General features: G+C 40.9%; 1 protein-coding gene across 5 annotated transcripts in view; it reads left to right on the top strand.

Moving 5' to 3' along the window:
* The window catches only part of LOC140495746 (sodium- and chloride-dependent neutral and basic amino acid transporter B(0+)-like), a 68,897-nt gene extending 64,660 nt beyond the window's left edge, over positions 1-4,237 (top strand). For all 5 annotated transcript variants that reach the window (XM_072594802.1, XM_072594801.1, XM_072594805.1 and 2 more), the window contains one exon: positions 2,895-4,237. In XM_072594802.1, coding sequence (XP_072450903.1) covers positions 2,895-3,032 — 138 coding nt within the window. In that variant the 3' untranslated portion in view covers positions 3,033-4,237. The remainder of the gene's footprint in view (positions 1-2,894) is intronic.
* Positions 4,238-23,345: the final 19,108 nt, after the last annotated feature.

Raw genomic sequence — 23,345 nt, 5'->3', positions numbered from 1 at the left:
GAGGGAGAGAATAGTAGGTCTAAGATTAACATTTTAAATTGAAATAAGGGCAATTATGAGAGTAGAAAAGCAGAGTTAGCTTCAGTGAACTGGCAACTTAATTCAAGGGATAGATCAGTAGAGATGTAATAGCAGACACATACATGCATAGTTCAAAATATGTAGAATAGGTTTGTTCCAATGATAAATATGATGAAAAATAAACTGACACCAACTTTATAGTCCAATAGGTTTATTTGAAATTGCAAGCTTTTAGAGCTCCACCCCTTCCTCAGGCATGGTATGAGAGAGAGGAATGAGACATAGTAGTTACAAGCAAAAAATTAACAACTTTAAAACTAGCTGCCCTTCTTGAATCCTTTAATGAATTAGGAGATAGACAGCTGATTAAAATGTAAAATCCAGACTCCTTGCAAGTCTTTGTCCCTCGATAATTACAAGTTTTATCAATGTAGAAGAGGTGATATCTCAGTTTAGACAATGCACTTTATGTATGAGGTCCCACTTTGAATCTGTCTATGTTTTAATCTGGGGTCAGTTTTTTTTTTGACAGAAAAGAATCTTGGATGAAATAACTGCCACCCTCCACCCCCAGCATGTATGTTCGAGTGTGTGTGTGTCAGGGAAGGACCCATCATCTCCTCTGAGCAAAGGTCACCTCACCCAAAATGTTAACTCTGATTTCTTTTCACAGACGCTGCCAGATCTGCTGAGCTTTTCCAGCAATTTCTGTTTTTGTTTGTGACTCACCATCTGTGGTTAACTAAGCGGTTAAAGATAATGTCAATTTAAAGCATATAATTGTACAAAAGGTAGCTGATTAGAATATTGTTTAGAAAATAGTAAACAGCAAAGAATGACTAAAAGCTTAAGAAAGAAAAGTTTAGTGTTAAGGAAAACAATAAAATATGAAATAAAATAATAACATTTTCAACAGATATTTTAAAAAGTAAATCATTAACAAAGTGAGAATTTGTCCTATAGGAAGAAGCCTAGGAAATTAATAATGAAGCATAAAGAGTTGGTAAATGAATTGGACAGATATTTTGTATTAATCTTCACCACAGATGATCTAAGTAACATCCTGGAAACAGCTGTAAATTCAAAAATGGAAGGGAGAGAGGAACTTAAGAAAATTACAATCACCAGTGAAGTGGTAGTAAGCAAGTTGTTGGAACTGCAGGCTTCAAGTCTGCAGGTCCCGTGGGCTTCATCTTAGGGTGTTATATTAAGAGGTCAGTACGGTAGTCAAAGGCTTTCTGGAAATCCACATAGATCATGATTCTGGCCCTCCTGTGTTTAATTTGCTCATTATCTTCTCAATGAATTCTAACAGATTTGTGAGTCATGATCTCCCATTGATGAAGCCGTGCTGACTCAGCCTTCTTGTCCAAGTACTCCACAATGTCATCCTTAAAAATGAACTCTAAAAATCTTACAATGACCAAAGTCAGGCTAACTAGTCAAACATTTCTTCTCTTCTGCCTCCCTCCCTTTTGAAACAGGGGTGTTATACAAGCCATTTTCCAGTATCTCTACAATGTCCTCAACTATCGCCTTCAGAACTCTGGGGTATAGTCCATCTGATCCAGGTGATTTATCTACCTTTTTGACCTTTCAGCTTCCCTGGATCTTTCCCCTTAGTGATATCCACTACACTCACCTCTGCTCCTAATTCTCTTGAAGTTCTGGTAGGTTGCTGGTGTCTTCTACTGTGAAGATTAATATAAAGTACTTATTCTTTTCATCTGCTATTGTTATTTGGTACCATCTATGTTTAGGAAAGGAAGGAAGCACAAAGCAAGAAACTACATGTCAGTTAGCTAACATTGGTTATTGGGAAAATCCTAGTATCCATTAATATGGAGGTGGTAGCAGGATATTTAGAAAGTCATGATATCATCAAGCAGGGTCGATATGGTGTCAAAATTGAAGAGTGTTGGAAAGAATATCCACAGAGTCCACACATGAATCTATGTTCACATTATGCTCTCCAAAGATCTGGAAATCAGAAAGTGTGGATGTATATATTGTAGTTATCATAAATCAAAATTGTGTGGATGCATACAATGGACTAATGCATTTATTAAAACACTCACTTAATTTGGGATTTAATCACCTTAAGGTTCCTTAGCCTTTATGAAAAGAACAGAGTGGAAGAAAACAAAACAGTTCCTTTTAATGTACAGAATTTTTCTGACTTTACACATAAGATGCCTGGATCTGTCAGAATTTCTTTTTGTTAAAATTAATGATTTGAGTTGGACTTACTGGGTTAGTACACAAAGCAGAGCTCCAGCAGAAACTAGCAGTAGATTTTAGTCCTTTCTTATTCACATGTACAAAACAATCATAGCTGTTTCTGGCATGTTTATCTTTTACTAAGATAATATTCTGAGTCTTTCCAAGCTGAAGTGTTAAACAAGCAATTCTGACCTCATTTTTAATCCTTTTATGGCCGTATACAGCTCAAAGAGCAGAGACTATAAGGGTCAATTTAGTCCTCACTGTGTTTCCACAATGTGTAATTAATGATTGATGAATCAATTAAAGTTATTATAATTCCTTAGTAGTGTGTCCTATGTGTCAAATAAATATGGTATGACCGCTCTTCTTAAATTGCTGTGACAATAGTTACATTCAAGATGTTTCAATCATTATTAGTTAGACTTGAGACAAGTTCCTTAATTGTATCTCATTGCCAATATGTTGCATTTGCAAAATTAGAACTTACACAAGATTGTAGCCTCTGTAATAAACATTCAAGTTAAATATTCTTCAGTCGAAGATGAATTGCGATGGGTTAGTACAAACTGCAAGGTAATCTGATTAGTGGGAAACTAGTGGCAGATAAAAATCAGAAATGATTAAACATTTTACTTTTATTATCACAGAAAATATCTGCTGCTTGCACATCAGCTCCTGATTGGGGTCCCTACTTGAAGCAACACAGAGGGGAAAGATACAGATTGAAGCTGGATTCTACAGAAACATCTAACCCTATGCAACTTCTGGTTACTCCTCAGATATGAATATTTAACAAAACAGTTCTTACTCAGCTTGTAAACAATGTTCCTAAATATCCACCACCATTCCGATATACTCCCACCATAACTTATTTGGGTGTTTGCCAAAACAGATAATGACCCAGGTACAACTTTGTTTGATGTTTGTTCTGCTCATAGTCAGGTAGGACATGGTACAGTGGTATTACTAAGCATTTGAGTGCCTGCATCATGGATATGTAAAAAAACTTTCTAATGAGACGTATTAAACTAAAAGAAGTCTAATAGCTCGGGTTGTGAAGAGAGACTTGATGATCAGAATCTTTAAAGGGCCGAAAAGTAATCATGAAGATAATCTTCGCTCTTTAGTAATATATCCATGGGAATGTAGGTTGGTAGATGGAAAAGCCAAATTTCTGCAGAATATATTTCAGAATAAAGAGAAATGTTTTTGGAACCACCTAAAGAAGTGAGTGGTACAGGAGGGAAGCTGCAGAATTTAAACAAATACGTTTGTGGATTGAATGATGCATTGAAGGTGTAGTTATATGTCAGTTGTGCAACTACGTAAGTCCTGGTTTTAAATGGATCCGAGCCAGGAGATAAAGTACAAACCAGGGCACTGATCTTTTAGTAGGTTTCTTCACATAATGCAGCATAATGCCAACTACCAGTCTAGTGCTCTTCTAATTCTCTTCCTGCTATTTTGAAATAGACAAATTAAACAAAATTAGGGCAAAAAGCTCTGAAGGGGCATTGTATCAAAAATTAAAATTCCAACAAGGCAAGCTAAAATGTCATAGTGGGGGTGATAATGCACCCAACCTATGTGTTCCCACTAATGACAGCAGGCCTGACAACTACCTGTGGACTGACTCATCTTCTGTACAATCTCAGTCAGCATCAAACAATGTCTCTTGTACGTCTTTTTAACATAACAATCAACTGAACATTAACAGATTGCTCCCTTGTATCTTGAAACAGAATCTTTTTAAAATAATTAAAAAGTACAATCAATTTTGGTTTTCCTTATTTCTCACAATTCATTTTTACAGAAGATATCTCTCTTTTAGAACCTCCAAAAATTTCTAGAGCAAACATTCCTCTTTGGAAACCAGTGGAATAATTGAAACTTTGCATCATTTTGGACTCTCTTTTCTCTCCAACATTTCCTTTACACAAGTGAGCTAAATGCTCAAACATTTGTCAGTGACTTTTTTGTTGAATTAATGTTATTCCAAATAAAAAAATGTTCACATAACATTCAACTGTGATCCTTTCTCAGAATGCATTTTGGCTTTTGAATTTCTTTCAGAGTGTTACAGAAGTAGAATCTCATATCTATCACTTCCAGTAGCTTCACTGTTTCTACACTTAAGATACTTTTAACTGCCTCTTTTTATTACCTTAGTTTCCAAATATTTCCAAATATAAAAGGACAATATAAAATATAAAAGGACAATATTTTCCATTTTCTCCAAAAGTACGAACAACCCAGCTGTACACAAATGCCGAACTGGAATACTGGCGTGTCATGTTTCACTTAAAAACGACTAATGTTATATGTTTTGAATCATCCAAGGCTGGAGACCTGAGTGCACATTGCTCCAATTTAATTTCTTTCAGGTTTATTTGCCTTCAGAACCTCCTCAGCCTCAACATGTTTCATCATAATATGAAATTCCAATGCTATAAGTGTCCTGGGTGCTTCTTAGCACGCTGTCAGTTTAACTGCTAAGTCAATATTTTTTATCTACACTGCTTCTTCTCTGGATGCAGAAGTATCTGTGTAAGAATGCATGCTATTTTATCAAGATATGATTAATGTTGATTCAATGTTACTCATGACCTAGCCTGCTTAATGTATAATCCTGCATGTTTAAAGGTTTCCAAAACCTGGATTTCAACTTTATATTGTCCTTTCTTCTTCCCTATAACAAGTTGTTTAAATTCACTGCAATATTTCAGATGATGGTTTTCAGTTGTCTTGTCTGGTGAGTACTACAGAACTGTCTGAAGTATCCATATTTAGCTCAGAGTTGTAGAGATTCACAGAGGGTCCTAGAAAGTAAATGAATTGCCTGTGAGAATTTAGAACTTCCCCTGGAAATACCCAAGTATGTCCACTTGTCAGGACCTCAATAAAGACTCAGTGCTCATATTCAGTCTTGTAGTGCTAGGCTCAAAAATGATACCTCCAAACCAGATTGTTAAGTGTGCATATTAAAAGGCTAATTGGACATGGCAATAAGTGATTGAAGGACAATACATGAGAAGCAAGCTTAGCGCAAAAGCAGGAACAGGCTGTTTTTACAGCAATACCTGGATTTGTTTGTGACCATCAAGCACAGAGGATCACTCTGGAAAGTACTCAGAATGGCAATACTGTAGATAATATCAGATTCAGAATCGTCTTCATAGGGGGAAATCCTTTCCACCATTCCCTCAGGACTGAACCTGTGACAGTGCTGCACTCTCTCAACACTGACCCTGCGGCAGTGTGGCACTCCCTCAGTACTGACCTGTGACAGTACGGCACTCCCTTAGTACTGACCTTGTAGCAGTACGGCACTCCCTCAGTACTGATCCTGTTGCAGTATGGCAATCCCTCAGCACCAACCCTACAACAGTACAACACTCCCTCAATACTGACCCTGCGACAGTATGGTGCTCCCTCAGCACTGACCTTGCAGTGTGGCACTCCCTCAATACTGACCCTGCAATAGTGCCATTGCGACCTTTCACTATCAGACTGTAGTTTACGGACTAATGCTGTAAAAGCTGAGATAGAGCTACAAGTGCAGGCCATCACCCAAGAAGTCCCTGTTGTGAAGAAGGCAGTGAGACTTACTTAGAGTCATAGAGTCATGTTGAATATATCTAAAGTAGTTTCAGCTAACAACTCACTCATGAGTTTGCATATACCTAGAGTAGAGTAAGCAAATAAATTTGCTTTTTATCAAAGTGCACGTGCCTTTTTGTATTCAATTTGATCAAAACTCAATCAGTAAATCAATCAATCAGAACCCATTAGGCACTTTCAGCCTAAGAATACAGGTCTCCAACGATCTGTGGTTCAATAGGTTTGGCCCTAGTTCTCATACATCACCTTGGATATTTCAGCAATGTTTGAATTTCACTGTGATTTTCCTTTTTCTCTCTATAATGGTTACATTCCTCTATTCACTCACCCCTTAAGTTTATATGTTACTCTTGTACTGATTCTCAGAATTTGTCCTTTGTGGAAAAAAACCCACTGTTATGCTTTTGTAATGATTTGTTTACTGTCATCTCTTCCCCATATCAATTATATCCTGTTCCTCATAACTTGCAATAAGTCTGTGTGATGTGTCGGATGGCTCATCATCTTCTGCTTCTGAAGTTTACAATTACTCTTAATTAACCTCGACAAATATACGCTCATAGTATGATCAACATGTTCAAGAATCATTTGTCTTTTCATTGCCTGCATCACATTTTCCAAATTTTTCCTCTCTTTCGGACCATCTCTTTTATGCGTTCCTAAATACACAGGGCTAACTTTTATCTCTGATGGCCTTATGTGATGTTATATGGCTTGCTGAATTTTTCTGTGAGACTTTTGCCTTGATGAATGCCCTTATGTCTGCATGTAGGATGTTCAAATGCTCAGAAAAGGTGGAACTAATTATCGTTCCATCCAAGGCCACTGGTCGACGTTATGGATTTATCCCACACACCACCTGTCATGGACCAATGAGTCTAGCCATTTGTAGTGTGTTGTTTTGCATGGACTGTCCATGCCATGGTAGACTTTAACTTGCAATCTGGTTGGCAACTAATATCTCAAGGAGCACTCATCGATCACCACATTATTTATTTCACAAATCCCATTACAGGAGGGAGTTTCAGCTGCAGAGTTTCAGGGTTCAATTGCAATGTTTTTGTTTGGAAATGACAGTCCCAAGATCATTGCCTTTTTCTTCTTCAGCAAAGATGTAATCAATGTCCATGTATTGACTTTATTTTCCCATTGGTCAGCCAGATGGAGGCAAGTTCAATCAAGTCATTCAAGGCAGAATTTGATGATTAAAGAGGAATGCTTAGGGTTACAGGGAAAAGATGTCAAAGGTGCACGATGAATTATTTATTTAGAGAGTGAGTGCAGACATGATACATTGAGTGGCCTCCTTCTGTCCTATAATAATTATGCTATTCTATAACAGGATTCAGAGAATATTGTTTTCTTTCCTTGTTAGTGGATTTAATTACAGGATGTAACATAACAGGTCAGTGCCTCCTAGCTACTAATGGTGTGGTCCAGCTGTGTCTATTTATACTCATTTCAGAAAACTATAATTAAGTGACATAATGAAATAATGAATCACCCTCTAAAAGGGGAACTGACAAAAAAAAACACAAAGAAGGCATATCAAATGTATATACCATTTCCAGGGCTGACATTGCACCATTTACACCTCTGATTATTGAAGGCCTCAAGTGAGTCAGCAGATATTGTATGCCCCCCTTTGAAGGAGACCTGGCCACGATGTAACCACAGAAGAGAGGCGGGCTGTCGGTCTGGGAACAAAGACTCAAGAAGCAGGTGGGAATCAGGCAAATGGCAGACTTTTATTCAAGCAAAAACTGGTTAATGCAGGGAGAGGGCCAAAGGATCTTCCTCGAATCTGACCTTGGTGTGAGAACATGATTATTCTCTTAATCTTTGGCTCAGGTTAGAAAGTAGATCAATGACACACTTTGATTTTTACAGAGAAATACAGCATTTTTATACATTTTGTGTTATTGTAATCACACATAACATGGTTACTGTGTTCTTACACCTTATTCCATTCACCCAATCTTGTAAGCCACGTAATCAATGATGGGCATTCCTATGGATGACCCCAACTTCCCATGATCTCATAGTGTTTAACAGATACCGTAATCTTCAGGCCTTGGGACCTTTACATGTATCCTATTAATTCTCATTCCAAAGTTACTAGTTACACATCTTTGGGTCTGTCCCTGACTTGGTTATCTTTAAGAACTACTTGAATTGTGTTTTTTCATTATATTCCATGTCCTATCTTTATCAAATTCCGTTATTCCTCTAATATTTTCTAAGATCTGAATTATGTATATAAAAATACAAAAGACAGTTGGATTTAACTAACTGCTATAAAATTTGTAATATTGATTTCTGTTATAAGGTTAGTTGTAAAGTGTCAAGTTTTCCAGCTACTTGTTCTACAATGGTGTTGTTCACTTAATGGGACAGCATTCTTTCATTAATGAGACTGGAATCAATCACTTGTCTATCCTTCGGCATCTTCTTATTAAACATGGATGGTTGCTTGCAGTGCGGCTCGTTGACCTTGGAGTAGCCGCGTTCAAAGGTACCATTATGTTGCACTTAGTAGGCTGTCTCATTTTGTTTAACCATTATCGGCCATTTTGCATCTTTCAAACATGGGCCACCCTTACAGAATACCTGGATTTGTTAATGGCCAGTTTGGCTGGACCCAGACAGAGGCAGGAGGAAGTATTCTGACACTGAATGGCCAATGATCGGGAGCAGGGAGAGGGTATTGAAGTGCAAACAAAACCTAAAATAGCTGCACCCAGTATACACCTGGAAGATGGACTCATCAAACTGGCAGAAAATACAATTGAATTGTGAGCTCATGAGCCAGGTTGGAGCCCTATTGCTGGACAAGGAAGACACTCAGTGCAAAGACAGCTCTCCACAGGAGGGTCCTGTCATCTTCCGATAGTAAGATGCAATACAAGACATTTGTTTAGATCAGAGTGATCCTGGAAAAGCACAGCAGGTCAGACAGCATCTGTGGAGCAGGAAAATTGACCTTTCAGGCAAAAACCCTTCATCAGGAATAGAGGCAGGGAGCCTCCAGGGTGGAGGGATAAATGGGGGGGTGGGGCTGGGGAGAAGGTAGCAAAGAGTACAATAGGTGAATGGGGGTGGGGATGTAGGTGATAGGTCAGAGAGGAGGGTGGGGGAACGTAGCAAAGAGTACGATAGGTGAATGGGGTGGAGGTCATAGGTCAGAGGGGAGGGTGGAGAGGATAGGTTGGAAGGGAGATTGGCAGGTAGGACAGGTCATGATGACAGTGCTGAGCTGGAAGGTTAGAACCTGGGTAAGGTGGGGGGAGGGGAAATGAGGAAACTGGTGAAGTCCACATTGATGCCCTGGGGTTGAAGTATTCCAAGGCAGAAGATGAGGCGTTCTTCCTCCAGTTGTCATGTGGTGAGGGAGTGGCAGTGGAGGATGCCCAGGACCTGCATGTCCTCAGCAGAGTAGGAGGGGAGGTTGAAATGTTGGGCCACGGGGTGGTGAGGTTGATTGGTGTGGGTGTCCAGGAGATGTTCCCTGAAGCGCTCTGCGAGGAGGCGCCTAGTCTACCCAATGAAGAGGAGACCACATCGGGAGCAATGGATACAATAAATGACATTTGTGGATATGTAGGTGAAACTTTGATGGATGTGGAAGGCTCCTTTGGGGCCTTGGATGGAGATGAGGTGTGGGTGCCGGTTTTGCACCCTCCCCTGCCACTGCAATTCCTGCAGTGGCAGGGGAGGGTGCCAGGATGGGAGAATGGGTTGTTGGGGGGACGTGGACCTGACCAGGTAGTCACGAAGGGAATGCTCTTTGTGGAAAGCGGAAAGAGGTGGGGAGGAAAATATATCCCTGGTTGTGGGGTCCATTTGGAGGTTGTGGAAATGTCGGCGGATGATACGGTTACTGCAAAGGTTGGTAGGGTGGAAAGTGAGGACCAGGGGGTTTCTGTCCTTGTTATGGTTGGAGGGGTGGGGTTTGAGGACAGAGGTGTGGGATGTGGATGAGATGCATTGGAGGGCATCTTCAAACACATGGAAAGAGAAATTGTGATCTCTAAAGAAGGAGGCCATCTGGCGTGTTCTGTGGTGCAACTGGTCCTCCTGGGAGGAGATATGGCAGAGGCGGAGAAATTGGGAATATGGGATGGCAGTTTTGCAGGAGGTAGGGTGGGAAGAGGTGTAATCCATGTAGCTGTTTGGATTATGAAAATTGGAGAATGGAAGATTTAGGCAATTCCTGGATTGGAAAAGATTGATCATATGAATTTTTGAAATTCTAAAAGCTAAGAGGTAAGAAGAATAGCGTAAGAGATTTAAACTGTAAGGATTTGTGCTGTTTTTTGCCTAGCAACACCATCTGGAGTGAGGTGTACTTTCAAATAGAGTGGGAACCTGTGGACACTTGGAATAAGACGTGAGAGGGAAAATAGCTCCCTTTTCAATTTCTGTGAGTAACACTGTCACCCTCAAAGAAAACCAGTTGAATAACTATCTCAGTGAAGTCTTTCTTGAGAATTAGAGATAACTTCGGAAATCAACACCTGTGATCTGTTCATAGAATTAAAGGAGCTGCAGTTCGTTAAGAAAAAACAAAGAACTGTGAATCATGGAAATCTGAAACAAAAACAGAAATTGCAAGAAAAACTCAGCAGGTCTGGCAGCATCTGTGGAGAGAAAGCAGAGTGAATGTTTTGAATCCAGTGACCCTTCTTCACATGTGGTTAGTCATCTGTTTCTGTCTTTGTGTGGATGTGCTGAAGTAAACCTGAGACACAATGATTGATTGTGTGAACTCATGAAGGAGGGAATTGGTGAAGGTTTACCATAAAGATTAAATTTACAGGCACTTCTGTGGGAGAACATTCTATCAAACTCCCACTTGTGCTCTGCAGATGGTAGACAGATTTTGTAAATTTAAGAGAATTGGAGTATATATGTGCTCTTATCTTTGTATTGCGATGAGGGGGAAAGGTAGGTGGAACTTGAAACTAGGCCTTTAACAATTCAGAGATAGCAAACATTGCCAATATGCAAGAGGAGCTTCCTCTGGTAATGTGTGTGTTATCTCAAATTTGAACTGTCAGTGGATCGGTTCTAATTATCTGATAATCGTATAATCGTTCAACATCACAGGAAGTGATGCAGCATCACATGAAAGTGCAAGCAGCAAGATGTGTTCTGATGTGTCTCTCCACACTCAGTAATCAGACATTTAGCTGTAGTCACTGACCTGAGAGTGATTGATATCAGACACAAAAAGTTCAATCCCTTAGAATAAGGGTAAACATTCTTACATTTAATGAAAAGTATTTTACACTGAGAAGCTTAAAGAAAGCTTAAATTGCTTTATTTGTTATCATCGTAATGATTCAAAACTGGCGTTCACTGAAAAAAGTACTGTCATTAACAAAATCCTCAATATAATTTGATTGGTTGTGAGTATTTTTATAAAATCTGGATGTCTAAATGATCATGTAGATGACACAATACAACATACAAGAGATAAGCAGCTCTGACAACATTCTAAGAGCAATTAACAAATACTTCCCTGTAAGTACCAACCATAATAGAGGAAGCAAGGTTTATCAGTAAAATACAAATTCCATGAGAACTTGTTGACAACATTATTAATAATCTTTATACGCTATTAGGATTTTCTGACTGTCGTGACTTAAAATGCAATTGATTCGGGAAATGTTTCTCTTTGAACACTGGATACATTTATTTCCTTCTATCTCATTAAGCTCCTTGTGAGATTACTGATTTGATGTCTTGTATTTCTGAAGCAACTTCCAACTGTCCAACTGTAAAATGTGACAGGTAAGTAATAATTTTTAACAGCTGGGCCATATGTCTACTTGAGGTTCCTCTGATCAGCAATGTTGATGAGGAATTTTGGTGCTCAATGCCTGCCCTCATTGCTGTTGTGGTCGTTCAAATGTGCCCAATGTTGTTTCGTACCTTCAAAAATGGAAGGGTTGTGCCAATCTCCAATGTCAGACTTGATTGTCTCCTCTTAGGATTGATCTGCATTGCTTCTGAATGATTTTCTCTGGAGTCTGGTCTTCTTTAGATTGTTATAAATCTGGCAAAATTGTGAATCCTATTTATGACATACCAACGAGTGGAAGCAGAGTATCCTTCTTTACTCTATAAAGATTTTTCACATTTTTGAACAATTCAATAAATTCACCTCTTAATCTTTTCTGCTTCAAGGAGAATAAGCCCAACTTTTCTAACCTTTCTTATGTCAAAAATCCTTCATTCCTGATATCATTCTAGTAAATCTCCTTTGAGCTCTCTCCAGAGCTTTTACAAGGTGCCCAGAACGTAATACAATACTCTCAATATTTTCTGACCAATGATTTGTAGAGGTATAGCATCATTCCTTGGTTTTATACTCTGTGCTTCTACATATGTACCCAAGGATCCTATATGCCTTCTAAACTTGCCTGACCACCTTCAGAGAATTATGTACTTGAACCCCGAGGTCACTCTGCTCCTGCACTCCCCTCAAAGTTACACCTTTATGCCTGCATTGTCTGTGAGTTCTTCTACCAAAATACATTCCCCCACATTTCACTGCATTGAGTTTCATCCACTAGATGTGTGCTCATTTGGCCAACTCATAACTTGTCATGTAATGTGTTATTAGATGTTGGGTTTTTAGTGTGCTAATCATAATTGTTCAGTATACTAACCAAATACAGGAAATGATGCAAATTCGCATAATTTGGCCTCTTATATAGAAAAGGTTCAGAAAAGATTTACAAGGGTGTTGCCATGGTTGGAGGGTTTGATGTGTAGGGAGAGGCTGAATAGTCTGGGGCTATTTTTCCTGGAGTGTTGGAGGCAGAGGGCTGACCTTAAAGAGGTTTATAAAATCATGGGGAGTGTGGATCGGGTGAATAGCTAAAGTATTTTCCCTGGGGTGGTGGAGTTTAAAACTAGAGGGCATAGTTTTAAGGTGAGAGGGGAAAAATTTTTAAGGAACCTAAGGGGCAGCCTTTTCACGTAGAGGATGGTGCATGTATGGAACAAACTGTCAGAGCAAGTGGTGAAGGCTGTACAATGACAACATTTAAAAGACATCTGGATCGGTGAATGAATAGAAAGGGTTTAGAGGGCTATGGGCCAAATACTGGCAAGTGGGACCAGATTCATTTAGGATATCTGGTCAGCATGGATGAGTTGGACCAAAGGTCTGTTTCCGTGCTGTACATCTCTATGACTCTATAATTCTAAGACTTTGTAGATTCATGAAATATTTTGTTGCAATTCAAAAAATATTGTACCAACTGCTCTTGTAACCACAGTGTTTAAGTAACTGGCCCAATTAAGTTTTTGATCAATGGTAACCCTGAGGACGGTAATGCTGAGTGCAGTGTAGAGATTGGGAATAAGTTATGCAAACACATGGTGGCATAACAATTATAGTTCCGAAACAATACGTAAACTATTCAAATTTGCAGTTTTCTTTCAGCAGAGAATGAATGCAGCTCTCATGAGTTTGGAGGGGTGGGGGGGGGGGGGGGGGTGGGGGGGTGCGGGAGGTGGATACAGAAATCAATAGAATTTTAAACAGCAATTTAACATTGTCCAACTTCCTCTGAATTATTCACTGCTGTTTAAACATTCTGAAAGTCTTTTTGTCTCAGCTATCTTTCACTTGCAAATGGGAGAAAAATCAATGAAAGGACTCAACAGCAAAGGAATGCTTCTTGTTACTTTTATGAAATGAGTATAACACAGCTGTTTGCATGTTGCAAATCAGTGAAATACTGGTCATGGATGGGTGCTTGAATCATTGTTGTAGAAATGAAAGACGATCTTGCATGATGTAAGTGTAGAATAATGGGATTAACATCAGAAGCATGTAAAGTGATGGTGTAGCTGTGATTAAAGTCACATAGAGATGTACAGCATGGAAACAGACCCTTCGTCCTACTCATCCATACCGACCAGATATCCAAACTCAATCTAGTCCCACCTGCCAACACCCGGCCCATATCCCTTCAAACCCTTCCTATTCATATACCCATCCAAATGCCTTTTAAATGTTATAATTGTACCAGCCTCCACCACTTCCTCTGGCAGCCCAGTCAACATATGCACTACCCTCTGTGTGGAAAAAGTTGACCCTCAGGTCTCTTAAATCTTTCCTGTCTCACCCTAAACCTATGCCCTCTAGTTCTGGACACCCCCACCCCAGGGAAAAGACCTTGATTATTAATCCTATCCATGCCCCTCATGATTTTATAAACCTCTATAAGGTCTCCCCTCAGCCTCCAATGCTTCAGGGAAAACAGCCCCAGCCTGTTCAGCCTCTCCCTACAGTTCAAATCCTCCAACCCTGGCAACATCTTTGTAAATCTTTTCTGAACTCTTTAAAGTTTTGCAATATCTTTCTGATAGGAGGGAGACCAGAATTGCAAGCAATATTCCAAAAGTGGCCTCACCAATGTCCTGTACATCTGCAACGTGACCTCCCAACTCCTGTGCTCAGTACTCTGACCAATAAAGGAAGGCATACCAAACACCTTCTTCACTATCCTATCTACCTGTGACTCTACTTTCAAGGAGCTATGAACCTGCACTCCAAGGTCTGTTTGTTCAGCAACACTTCCCACCCTTAAGGATATAAATCCTGCTAAGATTTGCTTTCCCAAAATGGAGCATCTTGCATTTATCTAAATTAAACTTCATCTCAGCCCATTGGCCCATCTGATCAAGATGCCATTGTAATCTGAGCTAACCTTCTTCACTGTCCACCTTTGAGCCAGTTCTGTATCCAAATGGCTGGTTCTCTCTGTATTCCATGAGATCTAACCTTGCTAACCAGTTTTTCATGGGGAACCTTGTTGAACGCCTTACTGAAGTCCATATAGATCATGTCTAACGCTGTGCCCTCATCAATCCTGTGTTACTTTTTCAAAAATCTCAGTCAAGTTCGTGAGACATGATTCCCCACGCACAAAGCCATGCTGACTATCCCTATTCAGTCCTTGACTTTCCAAATACATGTACATCCTGTCCCACAGGATTCCCTCCAACAACTTGCCCACCACTGACGAAAGGCTCATGGTCTATAGTTCCCTGGCTTGTCTTTACCGCCCTTCTTAAACAGTAGCACCACATTAGCCAATCTCCAGTCTTCCAGCACCTCACCTGTCACTATTGATGATACAAATATCTCGGCAAGAGGCCCAGCAATCACTTCCCTAGCTTCCCACAGAATTCAAAGGTACACCTGATCAGGTCCTGGGGAATTATCCACTTTTATGCATTTCAAGACATCCAGCACTTCCTCCTCTGTAATATGAACATTTTTCAAGATGTCACCATCTATTTCCCTACATTCTATATCTTCAATGTCCTTTTCCACGGTAAACACTGATGCAAAATACTCGTTTAGTATCTCCTCCATCTCCTGTGGCTCCACATGAAGGCTGCCTTGCTGATCTTTGAGGGGCCCTTTTTGCTCCCTAATTACCCTTTTTGTTCTTAATATGTTTGTAAAAACCCTTTGGATTCTCCTTAACTCTATGTGCCTTATCTATCTCATGTCCCCTTTAGCCCTCCTGATTTCCCTCTTAAATACACTTCTACTGCCTTTATACTCTTCTACGGATTCACTTGATCTATCCTGTCCATACCTGACATATGCTTCCTTCTTATTCTGAACCAAACCCTCAATTTCTCTTGTCATCCAGCATTCCCTACACCTACTAGCCTTTCCTTTCACCATAACAGGAATATACTGTCTCTGGACTCACATTATCTCATTTCTAAAGGCTTCCCATTTTCCAGCCATCCCTTTACCCATTATCATCTGCCCCCAATCAGTTTTAAAAGTTCTTGTCTGATGCCATCAAAATTTACAAAACAAAACTTCTTATCTCAAAACCAGGCAGCTTTCATTTCTTCTATTTGGATCATCCTGTGTCATCTTCTTGGGGATTCTGCTTCACGGGTTACTGATCAATAAAGGTACTTTTGAGAGAGCTATTTCTTCAGCAGTCTTTTTACTTGCTGGTGGAGGGGCAGTTCTCCTCCCAATTGTTCAATTTTCCCCAGTCTTATACCCCCCAAAGCATTGGATTGTGTCATTGGTTTTTAAGATTGTCAATATACTAAATTAAAACTGGATCGGGGTCTGGTATTTTTGGGGTATAATTTAAATTGATTAGCCTAATTTGAATCTGTTTTGTTGTTTCCAGGCAACCAGCTACCCCAGTAGCTGGAGCACCTGTTACGTTGTATCTTTTTGAGAACACTTGGTGCTGTCAGATGGCTCTACCAGCTTTTAACTCTCTTAAAGGTGCAGTACACCCACATCTTCAAAACATCTCCCCCCTTAAGAAAAAAATGAACCATCATAATGAAAAGATGGCTTCATTTTTTTCTACTTTTTAAACACATTATCCTAACATACAGGTAACTTTAGTATACTTTCACCTTAATTTCTTCCCATATACCTGTACATATGTATATAAACATTAAATAAAGAGAAATCTCATCTAAAAATGCTGGGAGGGAGCAGAAGTTTGAACCAAGCATGAAGATAACAGTGTATGGGGAAGCTTTCTCGTGGGTTGAGAAGACTAATAGTAAGGGTAAAATGGCCATAGTCCCATCAGACCATTGGGCTGCTCTCTGGTGGTGGCTTAACCTGAGGGTGACCATGCCTCAGGTGAGGGGAGAGGTTGAGAAGGAGAATCATTGAATTCCTATAGTATGGAAGCAGTCCATTTGGTGCATCAAGTCTACACTGACCCTCCAAAGATCATCCTACCCAGACCCACCTCACCACCCTTTCCCGTAGTCCCACATTTCCCATGGTTAACCCACCTAGCCTGCACATCCCTGGACATGAGGGGAAAATTTAGCATGGCCAATCCACCTAAGTTACAAGTCTTTGGAGTATGGGAGGAAACCAGAGCACCCAAAAGAAACCTATGCAGACACCAAGAGAATGTGCAAACTCCACCCAGACAGTCACCTGAGGGTGGAATCAAACTCGAATCCTGAGCACTGTGAGGCAGCAATACTAACCTCTGAGCCACTGCACTGCCCTTCATGGTAACTTCAGCTGGTGTGGGAATTGAACCCATGCTGTTGACATCACTTTGCTTCAGAAACCAGCCATCCAGCCAATTTCCCATATCGCACCTTAGTACTCACCACTCCAATGCCAATCTTCAAAAAAAGGGGGTATGATGGAGTTGGTTAGTAATGATGTAGAGGTAGGAGGTGTAGTAAGGTGCTTCCATTGAAAGAGTAGGAAGTGTAGTGAGCAGAAAGGATGAGTAGATTGGGAGGATAAAATCACACGTGGAGTATTGTGAACAGTATAAGACATTTATTTAATAAAGTATATATAATTGTATTGGAAGCAGTTTAGAAAATTAAATTAATTTCTCGGTTGAGTTGATTGCCTTATGACAAATGGTTGGTAAAGCTGAACTTATATCTGTTGGAGTGTCGAAGAATAAGAGGCGACTTGATGGAAACATTAGGCCCTGAGGAGATTTGATAAGGTAGATATAGAGACAGAGCTCCATTTATGGGAGAATCGAGAACTAGATGCTACTGCTTAATGGTCAAGGATTGTCCATTTAAAAAGAAATGAGGCAAGTTTTTGAAGGAGTTTAAAACACAATTCCTTATTTTTTTAATTTTAAAAGCAGATGTGGAAAGATTCTTGTTTAGCAAAGGATGAAAAGTTATCTGAATAGCTTGGAATGTAGATTTGGGGTTAAAATCAGATCAACCATGAATGGTGGAGCAGTCTTAAAGCACTGAATGACCAACTCCTGCTCTTTTTCTATATCTTTATGTATCTGGGAACAGCATTATCTGAAAATTTCACTCCAAGCCGCACACCATCCTGATTTGGAATTATATCACTGTTCCTCACTTTCACGGGGCCTAATCCTGGGACTCCTGCCTCAACAACATCACATGTGTGTCTCTGCACCCTGAGGAGCTCCGTGCTTCAAGAACACAGTTCACCATCACCTCTTCCCACGACAATTAGAGTTGGTCAATAAATTCTGGGCTTGCCAGTGATGCCCACTTGCACAAATGGACAAGAAAAAGGAAAATTTTAAAACAGACTGTGTGAAAATTGTTACAACTAATAGCTGATCTGGAATGTTTGGATCAACGGTAGAAATCACCTGGGACCTTGCATCTAATCCTGACGTGTGTAAACAGGACTATTTTCCTTTTAACAAACTGACCACCAACTGCAGGGTCATTGGACCTTGTACTGCTCTCAGCCCTGGTTCGGAAATGAAATTGTTACCCAATGCTGTGAACAAATCATGTGAGAAAGGTTTATACAAAAGCTGCACAAGACGAGCACTTAAAGTGTAATAAAGAATGGAGGACGAATTGGCTTTACCTCCAAATAGGCAAAAGTGAGGACTGCAGATGCTGGAAACCAGAGTTTAGATCAGAGTGATCCTGGAAAACCACAGCAGGTCAGGCAGTATCCGAGGAGCAGGAATATCGACGTTTTGGGCAAAAGCCCTTCATCCTGAATCCTGATGAAGGGCTTTTGCCTGAAACATCGATTTTCCTGCTCCTTGGATGCTGCCTGACCTGCTGTGCTTTACCTCCGAGTGACCATCAAAAACACCCTCCTGAGGGCCCTGTGATATTTGAGCAACACAAGACTGTAATTGTATATGAAACTCTGTATGTAGAGGTTGATGCTTTTGGGATTCTGCTTGTGATTTTCCATCTGTGGAGTTCAGGGGAGGGGGTGCTAATGGCTTGTTAGGAGCCGAGGAATTGGAGCAGTGCAGTTATCAGTGAAATCTTTAATTGAGCCACTCTATTTCCATCTGACTTGTAGGTTTGCAGACCAGCTCAGGTGGGTGGGTGGATGTGATTCCTTTTGTTTTAATTCCATTATTTATATTGACCATTTGTTCAGGTCAGAATTGAAATGCTGCTGAAGTGTCATGGAGAGAGTTAGTGACGGAAGCTGAATGTGAAGGACAGCTACAAAATTGTTCAATGTATCCCTGGGCAACATGCTGCTGGCTGGAAGGTCTGTAAGGAAATCCTGTCCGTGTTTCAAGGATGGAAGAGCCTAAGAATACACAGGCATGATTATGGAGCAGCAGTGTGTTGGATACAATGACATAAATTACTTGATCAGAACAGTAAAGGTGATTGCTACAGTATGTACAAATGCAAACCCACTTATTCTGCCTTCCCCAGTCACATTGTGCACAAGACCTCCCTGAGCACTATAGCCTGCTGGGGCACAATGTTGAAGCAACTCCCCGTATCAGTTTCCTTTCAATTCACTGCTGAATGTGGGTGTCACTGGCTAGGCCAGCATTTACTGTAAAGGACTTTGGTGAGACCTCTTCTGGAGAACTGTGTGCAGTTGTGGTCACCCTGTTATAGGAAGGATGTTACTAAATAGCAGAGAGTTGAGAAAGATTTCCCAGGATGTTGCTGGTAATGGAGGATTTGAGCTATGAGTACAGGCTGGGACTTCTTTCACTGGATTGTAGGAGGTTGAGAGGTGTCTTTATTGAGGTTTAGAAAATCATGTGTGCATAGATAAGGTGAATGACAAGAGTCTTTTTTCCAAGGGTGTGTAGGTTCAAAACTTGGGTGCATATATCTAAGATGAGAGGAGAAAAATTTAAAAAGACATGGGATCTATGTTTTTACACAGAGGATGGTTTGTGTGTGGAATGAACTGCCAGAGAAAGTAATGGGTGCAGGTACAGTTACAACATTTAAAAGACAATTGGATAAGTTCATGAATAGGAAAGGTTTGGAGGGATATGGACCAAGCTAGGCAGGTGGGACAAGTTTAGTTTGGGAACATGGTTGGTGTGAACTAGTTGGACAGAAGGGTCTGTTTCCATGTTACATGACTCTATTGCCCATTCCTACTTGCCCAGAGACAGTTAAGAATGAACTATTTTGCTATGGGTCTGGAGTCCAGAGCAGCTGAGGATAACAGATTGCCTTCCCTAAAAGACATTAGTGAACGAGATGGGATTTTCTGACAATCAACAATGGATTAATGGTCATTATTAGACTCTTAATTCCCAATTCTTTGTTGAGTTCAATTCCATTCTCGCCAAGGTGGGGTTTGAACTAGGGTTAGGTCTCTGGGTTAATAGTCTGGCGATAATACCACTAGGTCATTACGTCCCCCAGGTGATCAGTTACCAGTGACAGTTATTGCAATGTCAAACCTGTCCCTCACATCACCCTCTACCGCACACAACAGTTCGTTTTTCAATCTCTCCTTACAGGAGAAAAGAGCACAAAACATCAGAAGAAAGCAGAGAAGTTGATGTGTTCACAGATCATAAAATTGTCACAGTGCAGAAGGAGGTTATTTGGCCCATTGTGTCTGCACTGATTCTATCACCTTGCGCTAACCTCCCACCTTTCCCCATATTCCTGGATGCCATTCCTATTCAAATAATCATCTAACATCCTCTTGAAGGTCTCAGTTGAACCTCTGCCTTTACAGTTTCAGGCAGTGAATTCCATTCCCTAAAAGAAGTAACAAAGAGGATTGATGAGGGCAGAGCAGTAGATGTGATCTATATGGACTTCAGTAAGATGTTCGACAAGATTCCCCATAGTTTACCACATCTCCCCTCACATACTGTCGCCCAACTATTTGTATAAAACTCAGCACTCTCTCACTAGTGTTTGAGCCACACATTCATGTCTCTGTAATGGCTCTCTCTAATGGATTCACTGCCACAGAAGGCTGTGGAGGTCAGGTTATTGAATATATTTAAGATGGAGATTGATACATTCTTGATTGTCATGGGGATCAAGTGTTAAAGTGGGAGAATAGGATTGAGAAAATTATCAGCCGTGATTGAAAGGTGGAGCAAACTCAACTGAATGGGCTAATTTCTGCTCCAATGCCTTATGGTCTTATAGCTCAGATCATTAGCTTTGGAGTGCTGCTTTCTGAGTTAGACCCTTCCAGTTCATGGTCCCTAATCTGAATGCCTTTCCTGGTCCTATTTATGTAATTGGAGACCAGGACAAGTAAACACACACTCACCTCAAGTCCCTCTGCAGCCCAGAGTTCTGAACCTTGGCACAAAGCAGGCAACACAGGATTCTGAATCGAAGCAAATTATGGCAGATGCTGGAATCTGGACCGAAAACAAAAAATACTGGATTTCACAGCCATTCAGGCAGCATCCTTGGAGAGAAAGTAAGCTAATGTTTCGAGTCTAGGTGACTCTTCGTCAAAGCTGATGTGAAATGTGGAGGGGCAGCATTTACACAATACTGTTGGGGTTGGAGTACTGGGGGGAGTAAGGATGTTGACAGTTCAGATTAAATAATTGGAATGTGAGAATGGCAGAACCATGGATTCATTTTGTGGGATGTGGGCATTGCTGGCTGGCCAGCATTTATTGCCTGGTTGCCCTTGAGAAGGTGGTGATGAGCTGCCTTCTTGAACTGCTGCAGTCCATCTGATGTGGGTTAACCCACAAAATCATTAGGGAGGGAATTCCAGGAATTTGACCCAGAGACAATGAGGGAATAACAATATATTTCCAAATCAGAATGACGAACGGCTTGGAGGGAACTTGAAAGTGGTGGTGTTCCCATGTATCTGCTGCATTTGTCCTTCTAGACTGAAGTGGTCATGGTGTGAAAGGTGGTGTCTGAGGATCTTTGGTCAATTTCTGCAATGCATATTGTTGATAGTACATTTTGCTGCTACTGAGTATCAGTGGTGGAGGGAGTGGATGTTTGTGAATGTAATGCCAATCAAGTGGGGCTTCTTTAACCTGGATGGTGTCAAGCTTCTTGAGTGTTATTGGAACTGCAGTCATCCAGGCAAGTGGGGAGTATTCCATCACATTCCTGGCTTGTGCCTTGTAGATGATGGACAGTCTTTGCAGAGTCAGGAGGTGAGTTGAGCACTGCAGTATTCCTAGCTTCTGACCTGCTCTTGTAGCCACTGTGCTTATGTGGTGAGTCTAGTTAAGTTTCTGTTCAATGATAGCCCCCAGGATGTTGTTAGCAGAGAATTTAGTCATGGTAATGCCATTGAATGCAAGAGTAGGTGGTTAGATTGCCTCTCATGGTCATAGCCTGGCATTTGTATGGCACAGATATTACTTGACATTTGTCAGCCCAAGCCTGGATATTGTTCAGATCTTGTTGCATTTGATCATGGACTGCTTCAGTGTCTGCTTCAGTGTCTCCTAGTGTTACAAGCAAGTCGTCCAGTTTTGTCTCCGGCAGTGACTGTGTACCCCATAGGGATCCCCTTCTTTTCTTCAAAGGCTCTTTTCTGTTCAGTCAGACCCTCACCTGCATGACGGAACAGATAGATTGAAGGCCAATGGTTACTGTGTTCCCACAGGGTATTACATGTGCACTATGCCTCCTCGTGTTGACAGATCAATTCTTGTGTCCTCTGAGCAAAATCATCTCATCCTGTTGAGTGAGCACTCCTTCCTCATCATCATCAGTGAAGAAGTGGCCTTTGTGGTGTCTTGTGTGTTATGCATGTCCTCCACTGGGGTCAGGCTGGACAGTATGCTGCACCTCCTTGTCTCATACTTTTATGATGTAACCTTCCCTAACAAATGAAAGACAATGACTACAAGTAGTGTCTCCTTGGAGTCAGGCACAGCGCCTATGCCTGAGGCAGCACACAGTCCATACTGGGACACAGGAATACCTCAAGCAAATTGCCATTCTTGAAGCTGTTCATGTCGACCTCCACACCTTCAATGTTGAGCTCCACTCTTTTTTACTTTTCATTGCTGGCTACTGAATGATTGTGGATAGTCAGCTGATCCCTGTCGAAACCCTCTTCAGTTCCCAATCCCAGGATGTTTATTGTGTTACTGAGCATCTGTTCCATTTAACAGAAGCAGGTCCCAGCCTTTAGAATGAGGATGTAACTCTGTCAATATTGTTACTGAAGGAATATTCTCTGAACAGACTGCTTCATCGACCCTCCTCTGGATCAGCTCTCAGCAATCAAATCCTGGCTTGTTATCCATGACACCATCAGTGGATTGTCATCCCCTTGGGTCTGTCAATGGTGGAACCTGTCGATTCCTTTTGCTGTTTTTGCCGAGGTTCCAAATTACAATGTCAGCATCCCAGTGGCAAACCAGGAAGGTGGATGGGGATGTCACACCCATTCTGTCAAACTTGGCGTTTCTATTTAAGAAACTTGGACAAAGTTTGGAATGGCTCTGCTGGCTTTGGAGTTTGAGACTGCTACCACCATAAGGAATGGGGGGAAGACCCAAGATGACTATGTTTCTCACTCCTTGCTGAATATCCTGTTGCAGGATCTGAGAAATGACAGTGTGGAGTGTTCTTCCAACCACCAGAGGAACAAGACAGTGTATTTGAGCAAGGATGGAAATCGGCAGCAGCAGTGTGCTCTCACCAGTTACCAAGGAGATCTGGGATCTCAGAAGGGAGGGAGAAGTCAGTGGGACACCACT

The sequence above is a fragment of the Chiloscyllium punctatum genome, chromosome 25, assembly GCF_047496795.1.
Source record: "Chiloscyllium punctatum isolate Juve2018m chromosome 25, sChiPun1.3, whole genome shotgun sequence".
In the NCBI taxonomy this organism is placed as follows: domain Eukaryota; kingdom Metazoa; phylum Chordata; class Chondrichthyes; order Orectolobiformes; family Hemiscylliidae; genus Chiloscyllium; species Chiloscyllium punctatum.
The sequence above is the reverse complement of the archived record's forward strand: the minus strand, read 5'-3'. Positions and strand labels throughout refer to the sequence as shown.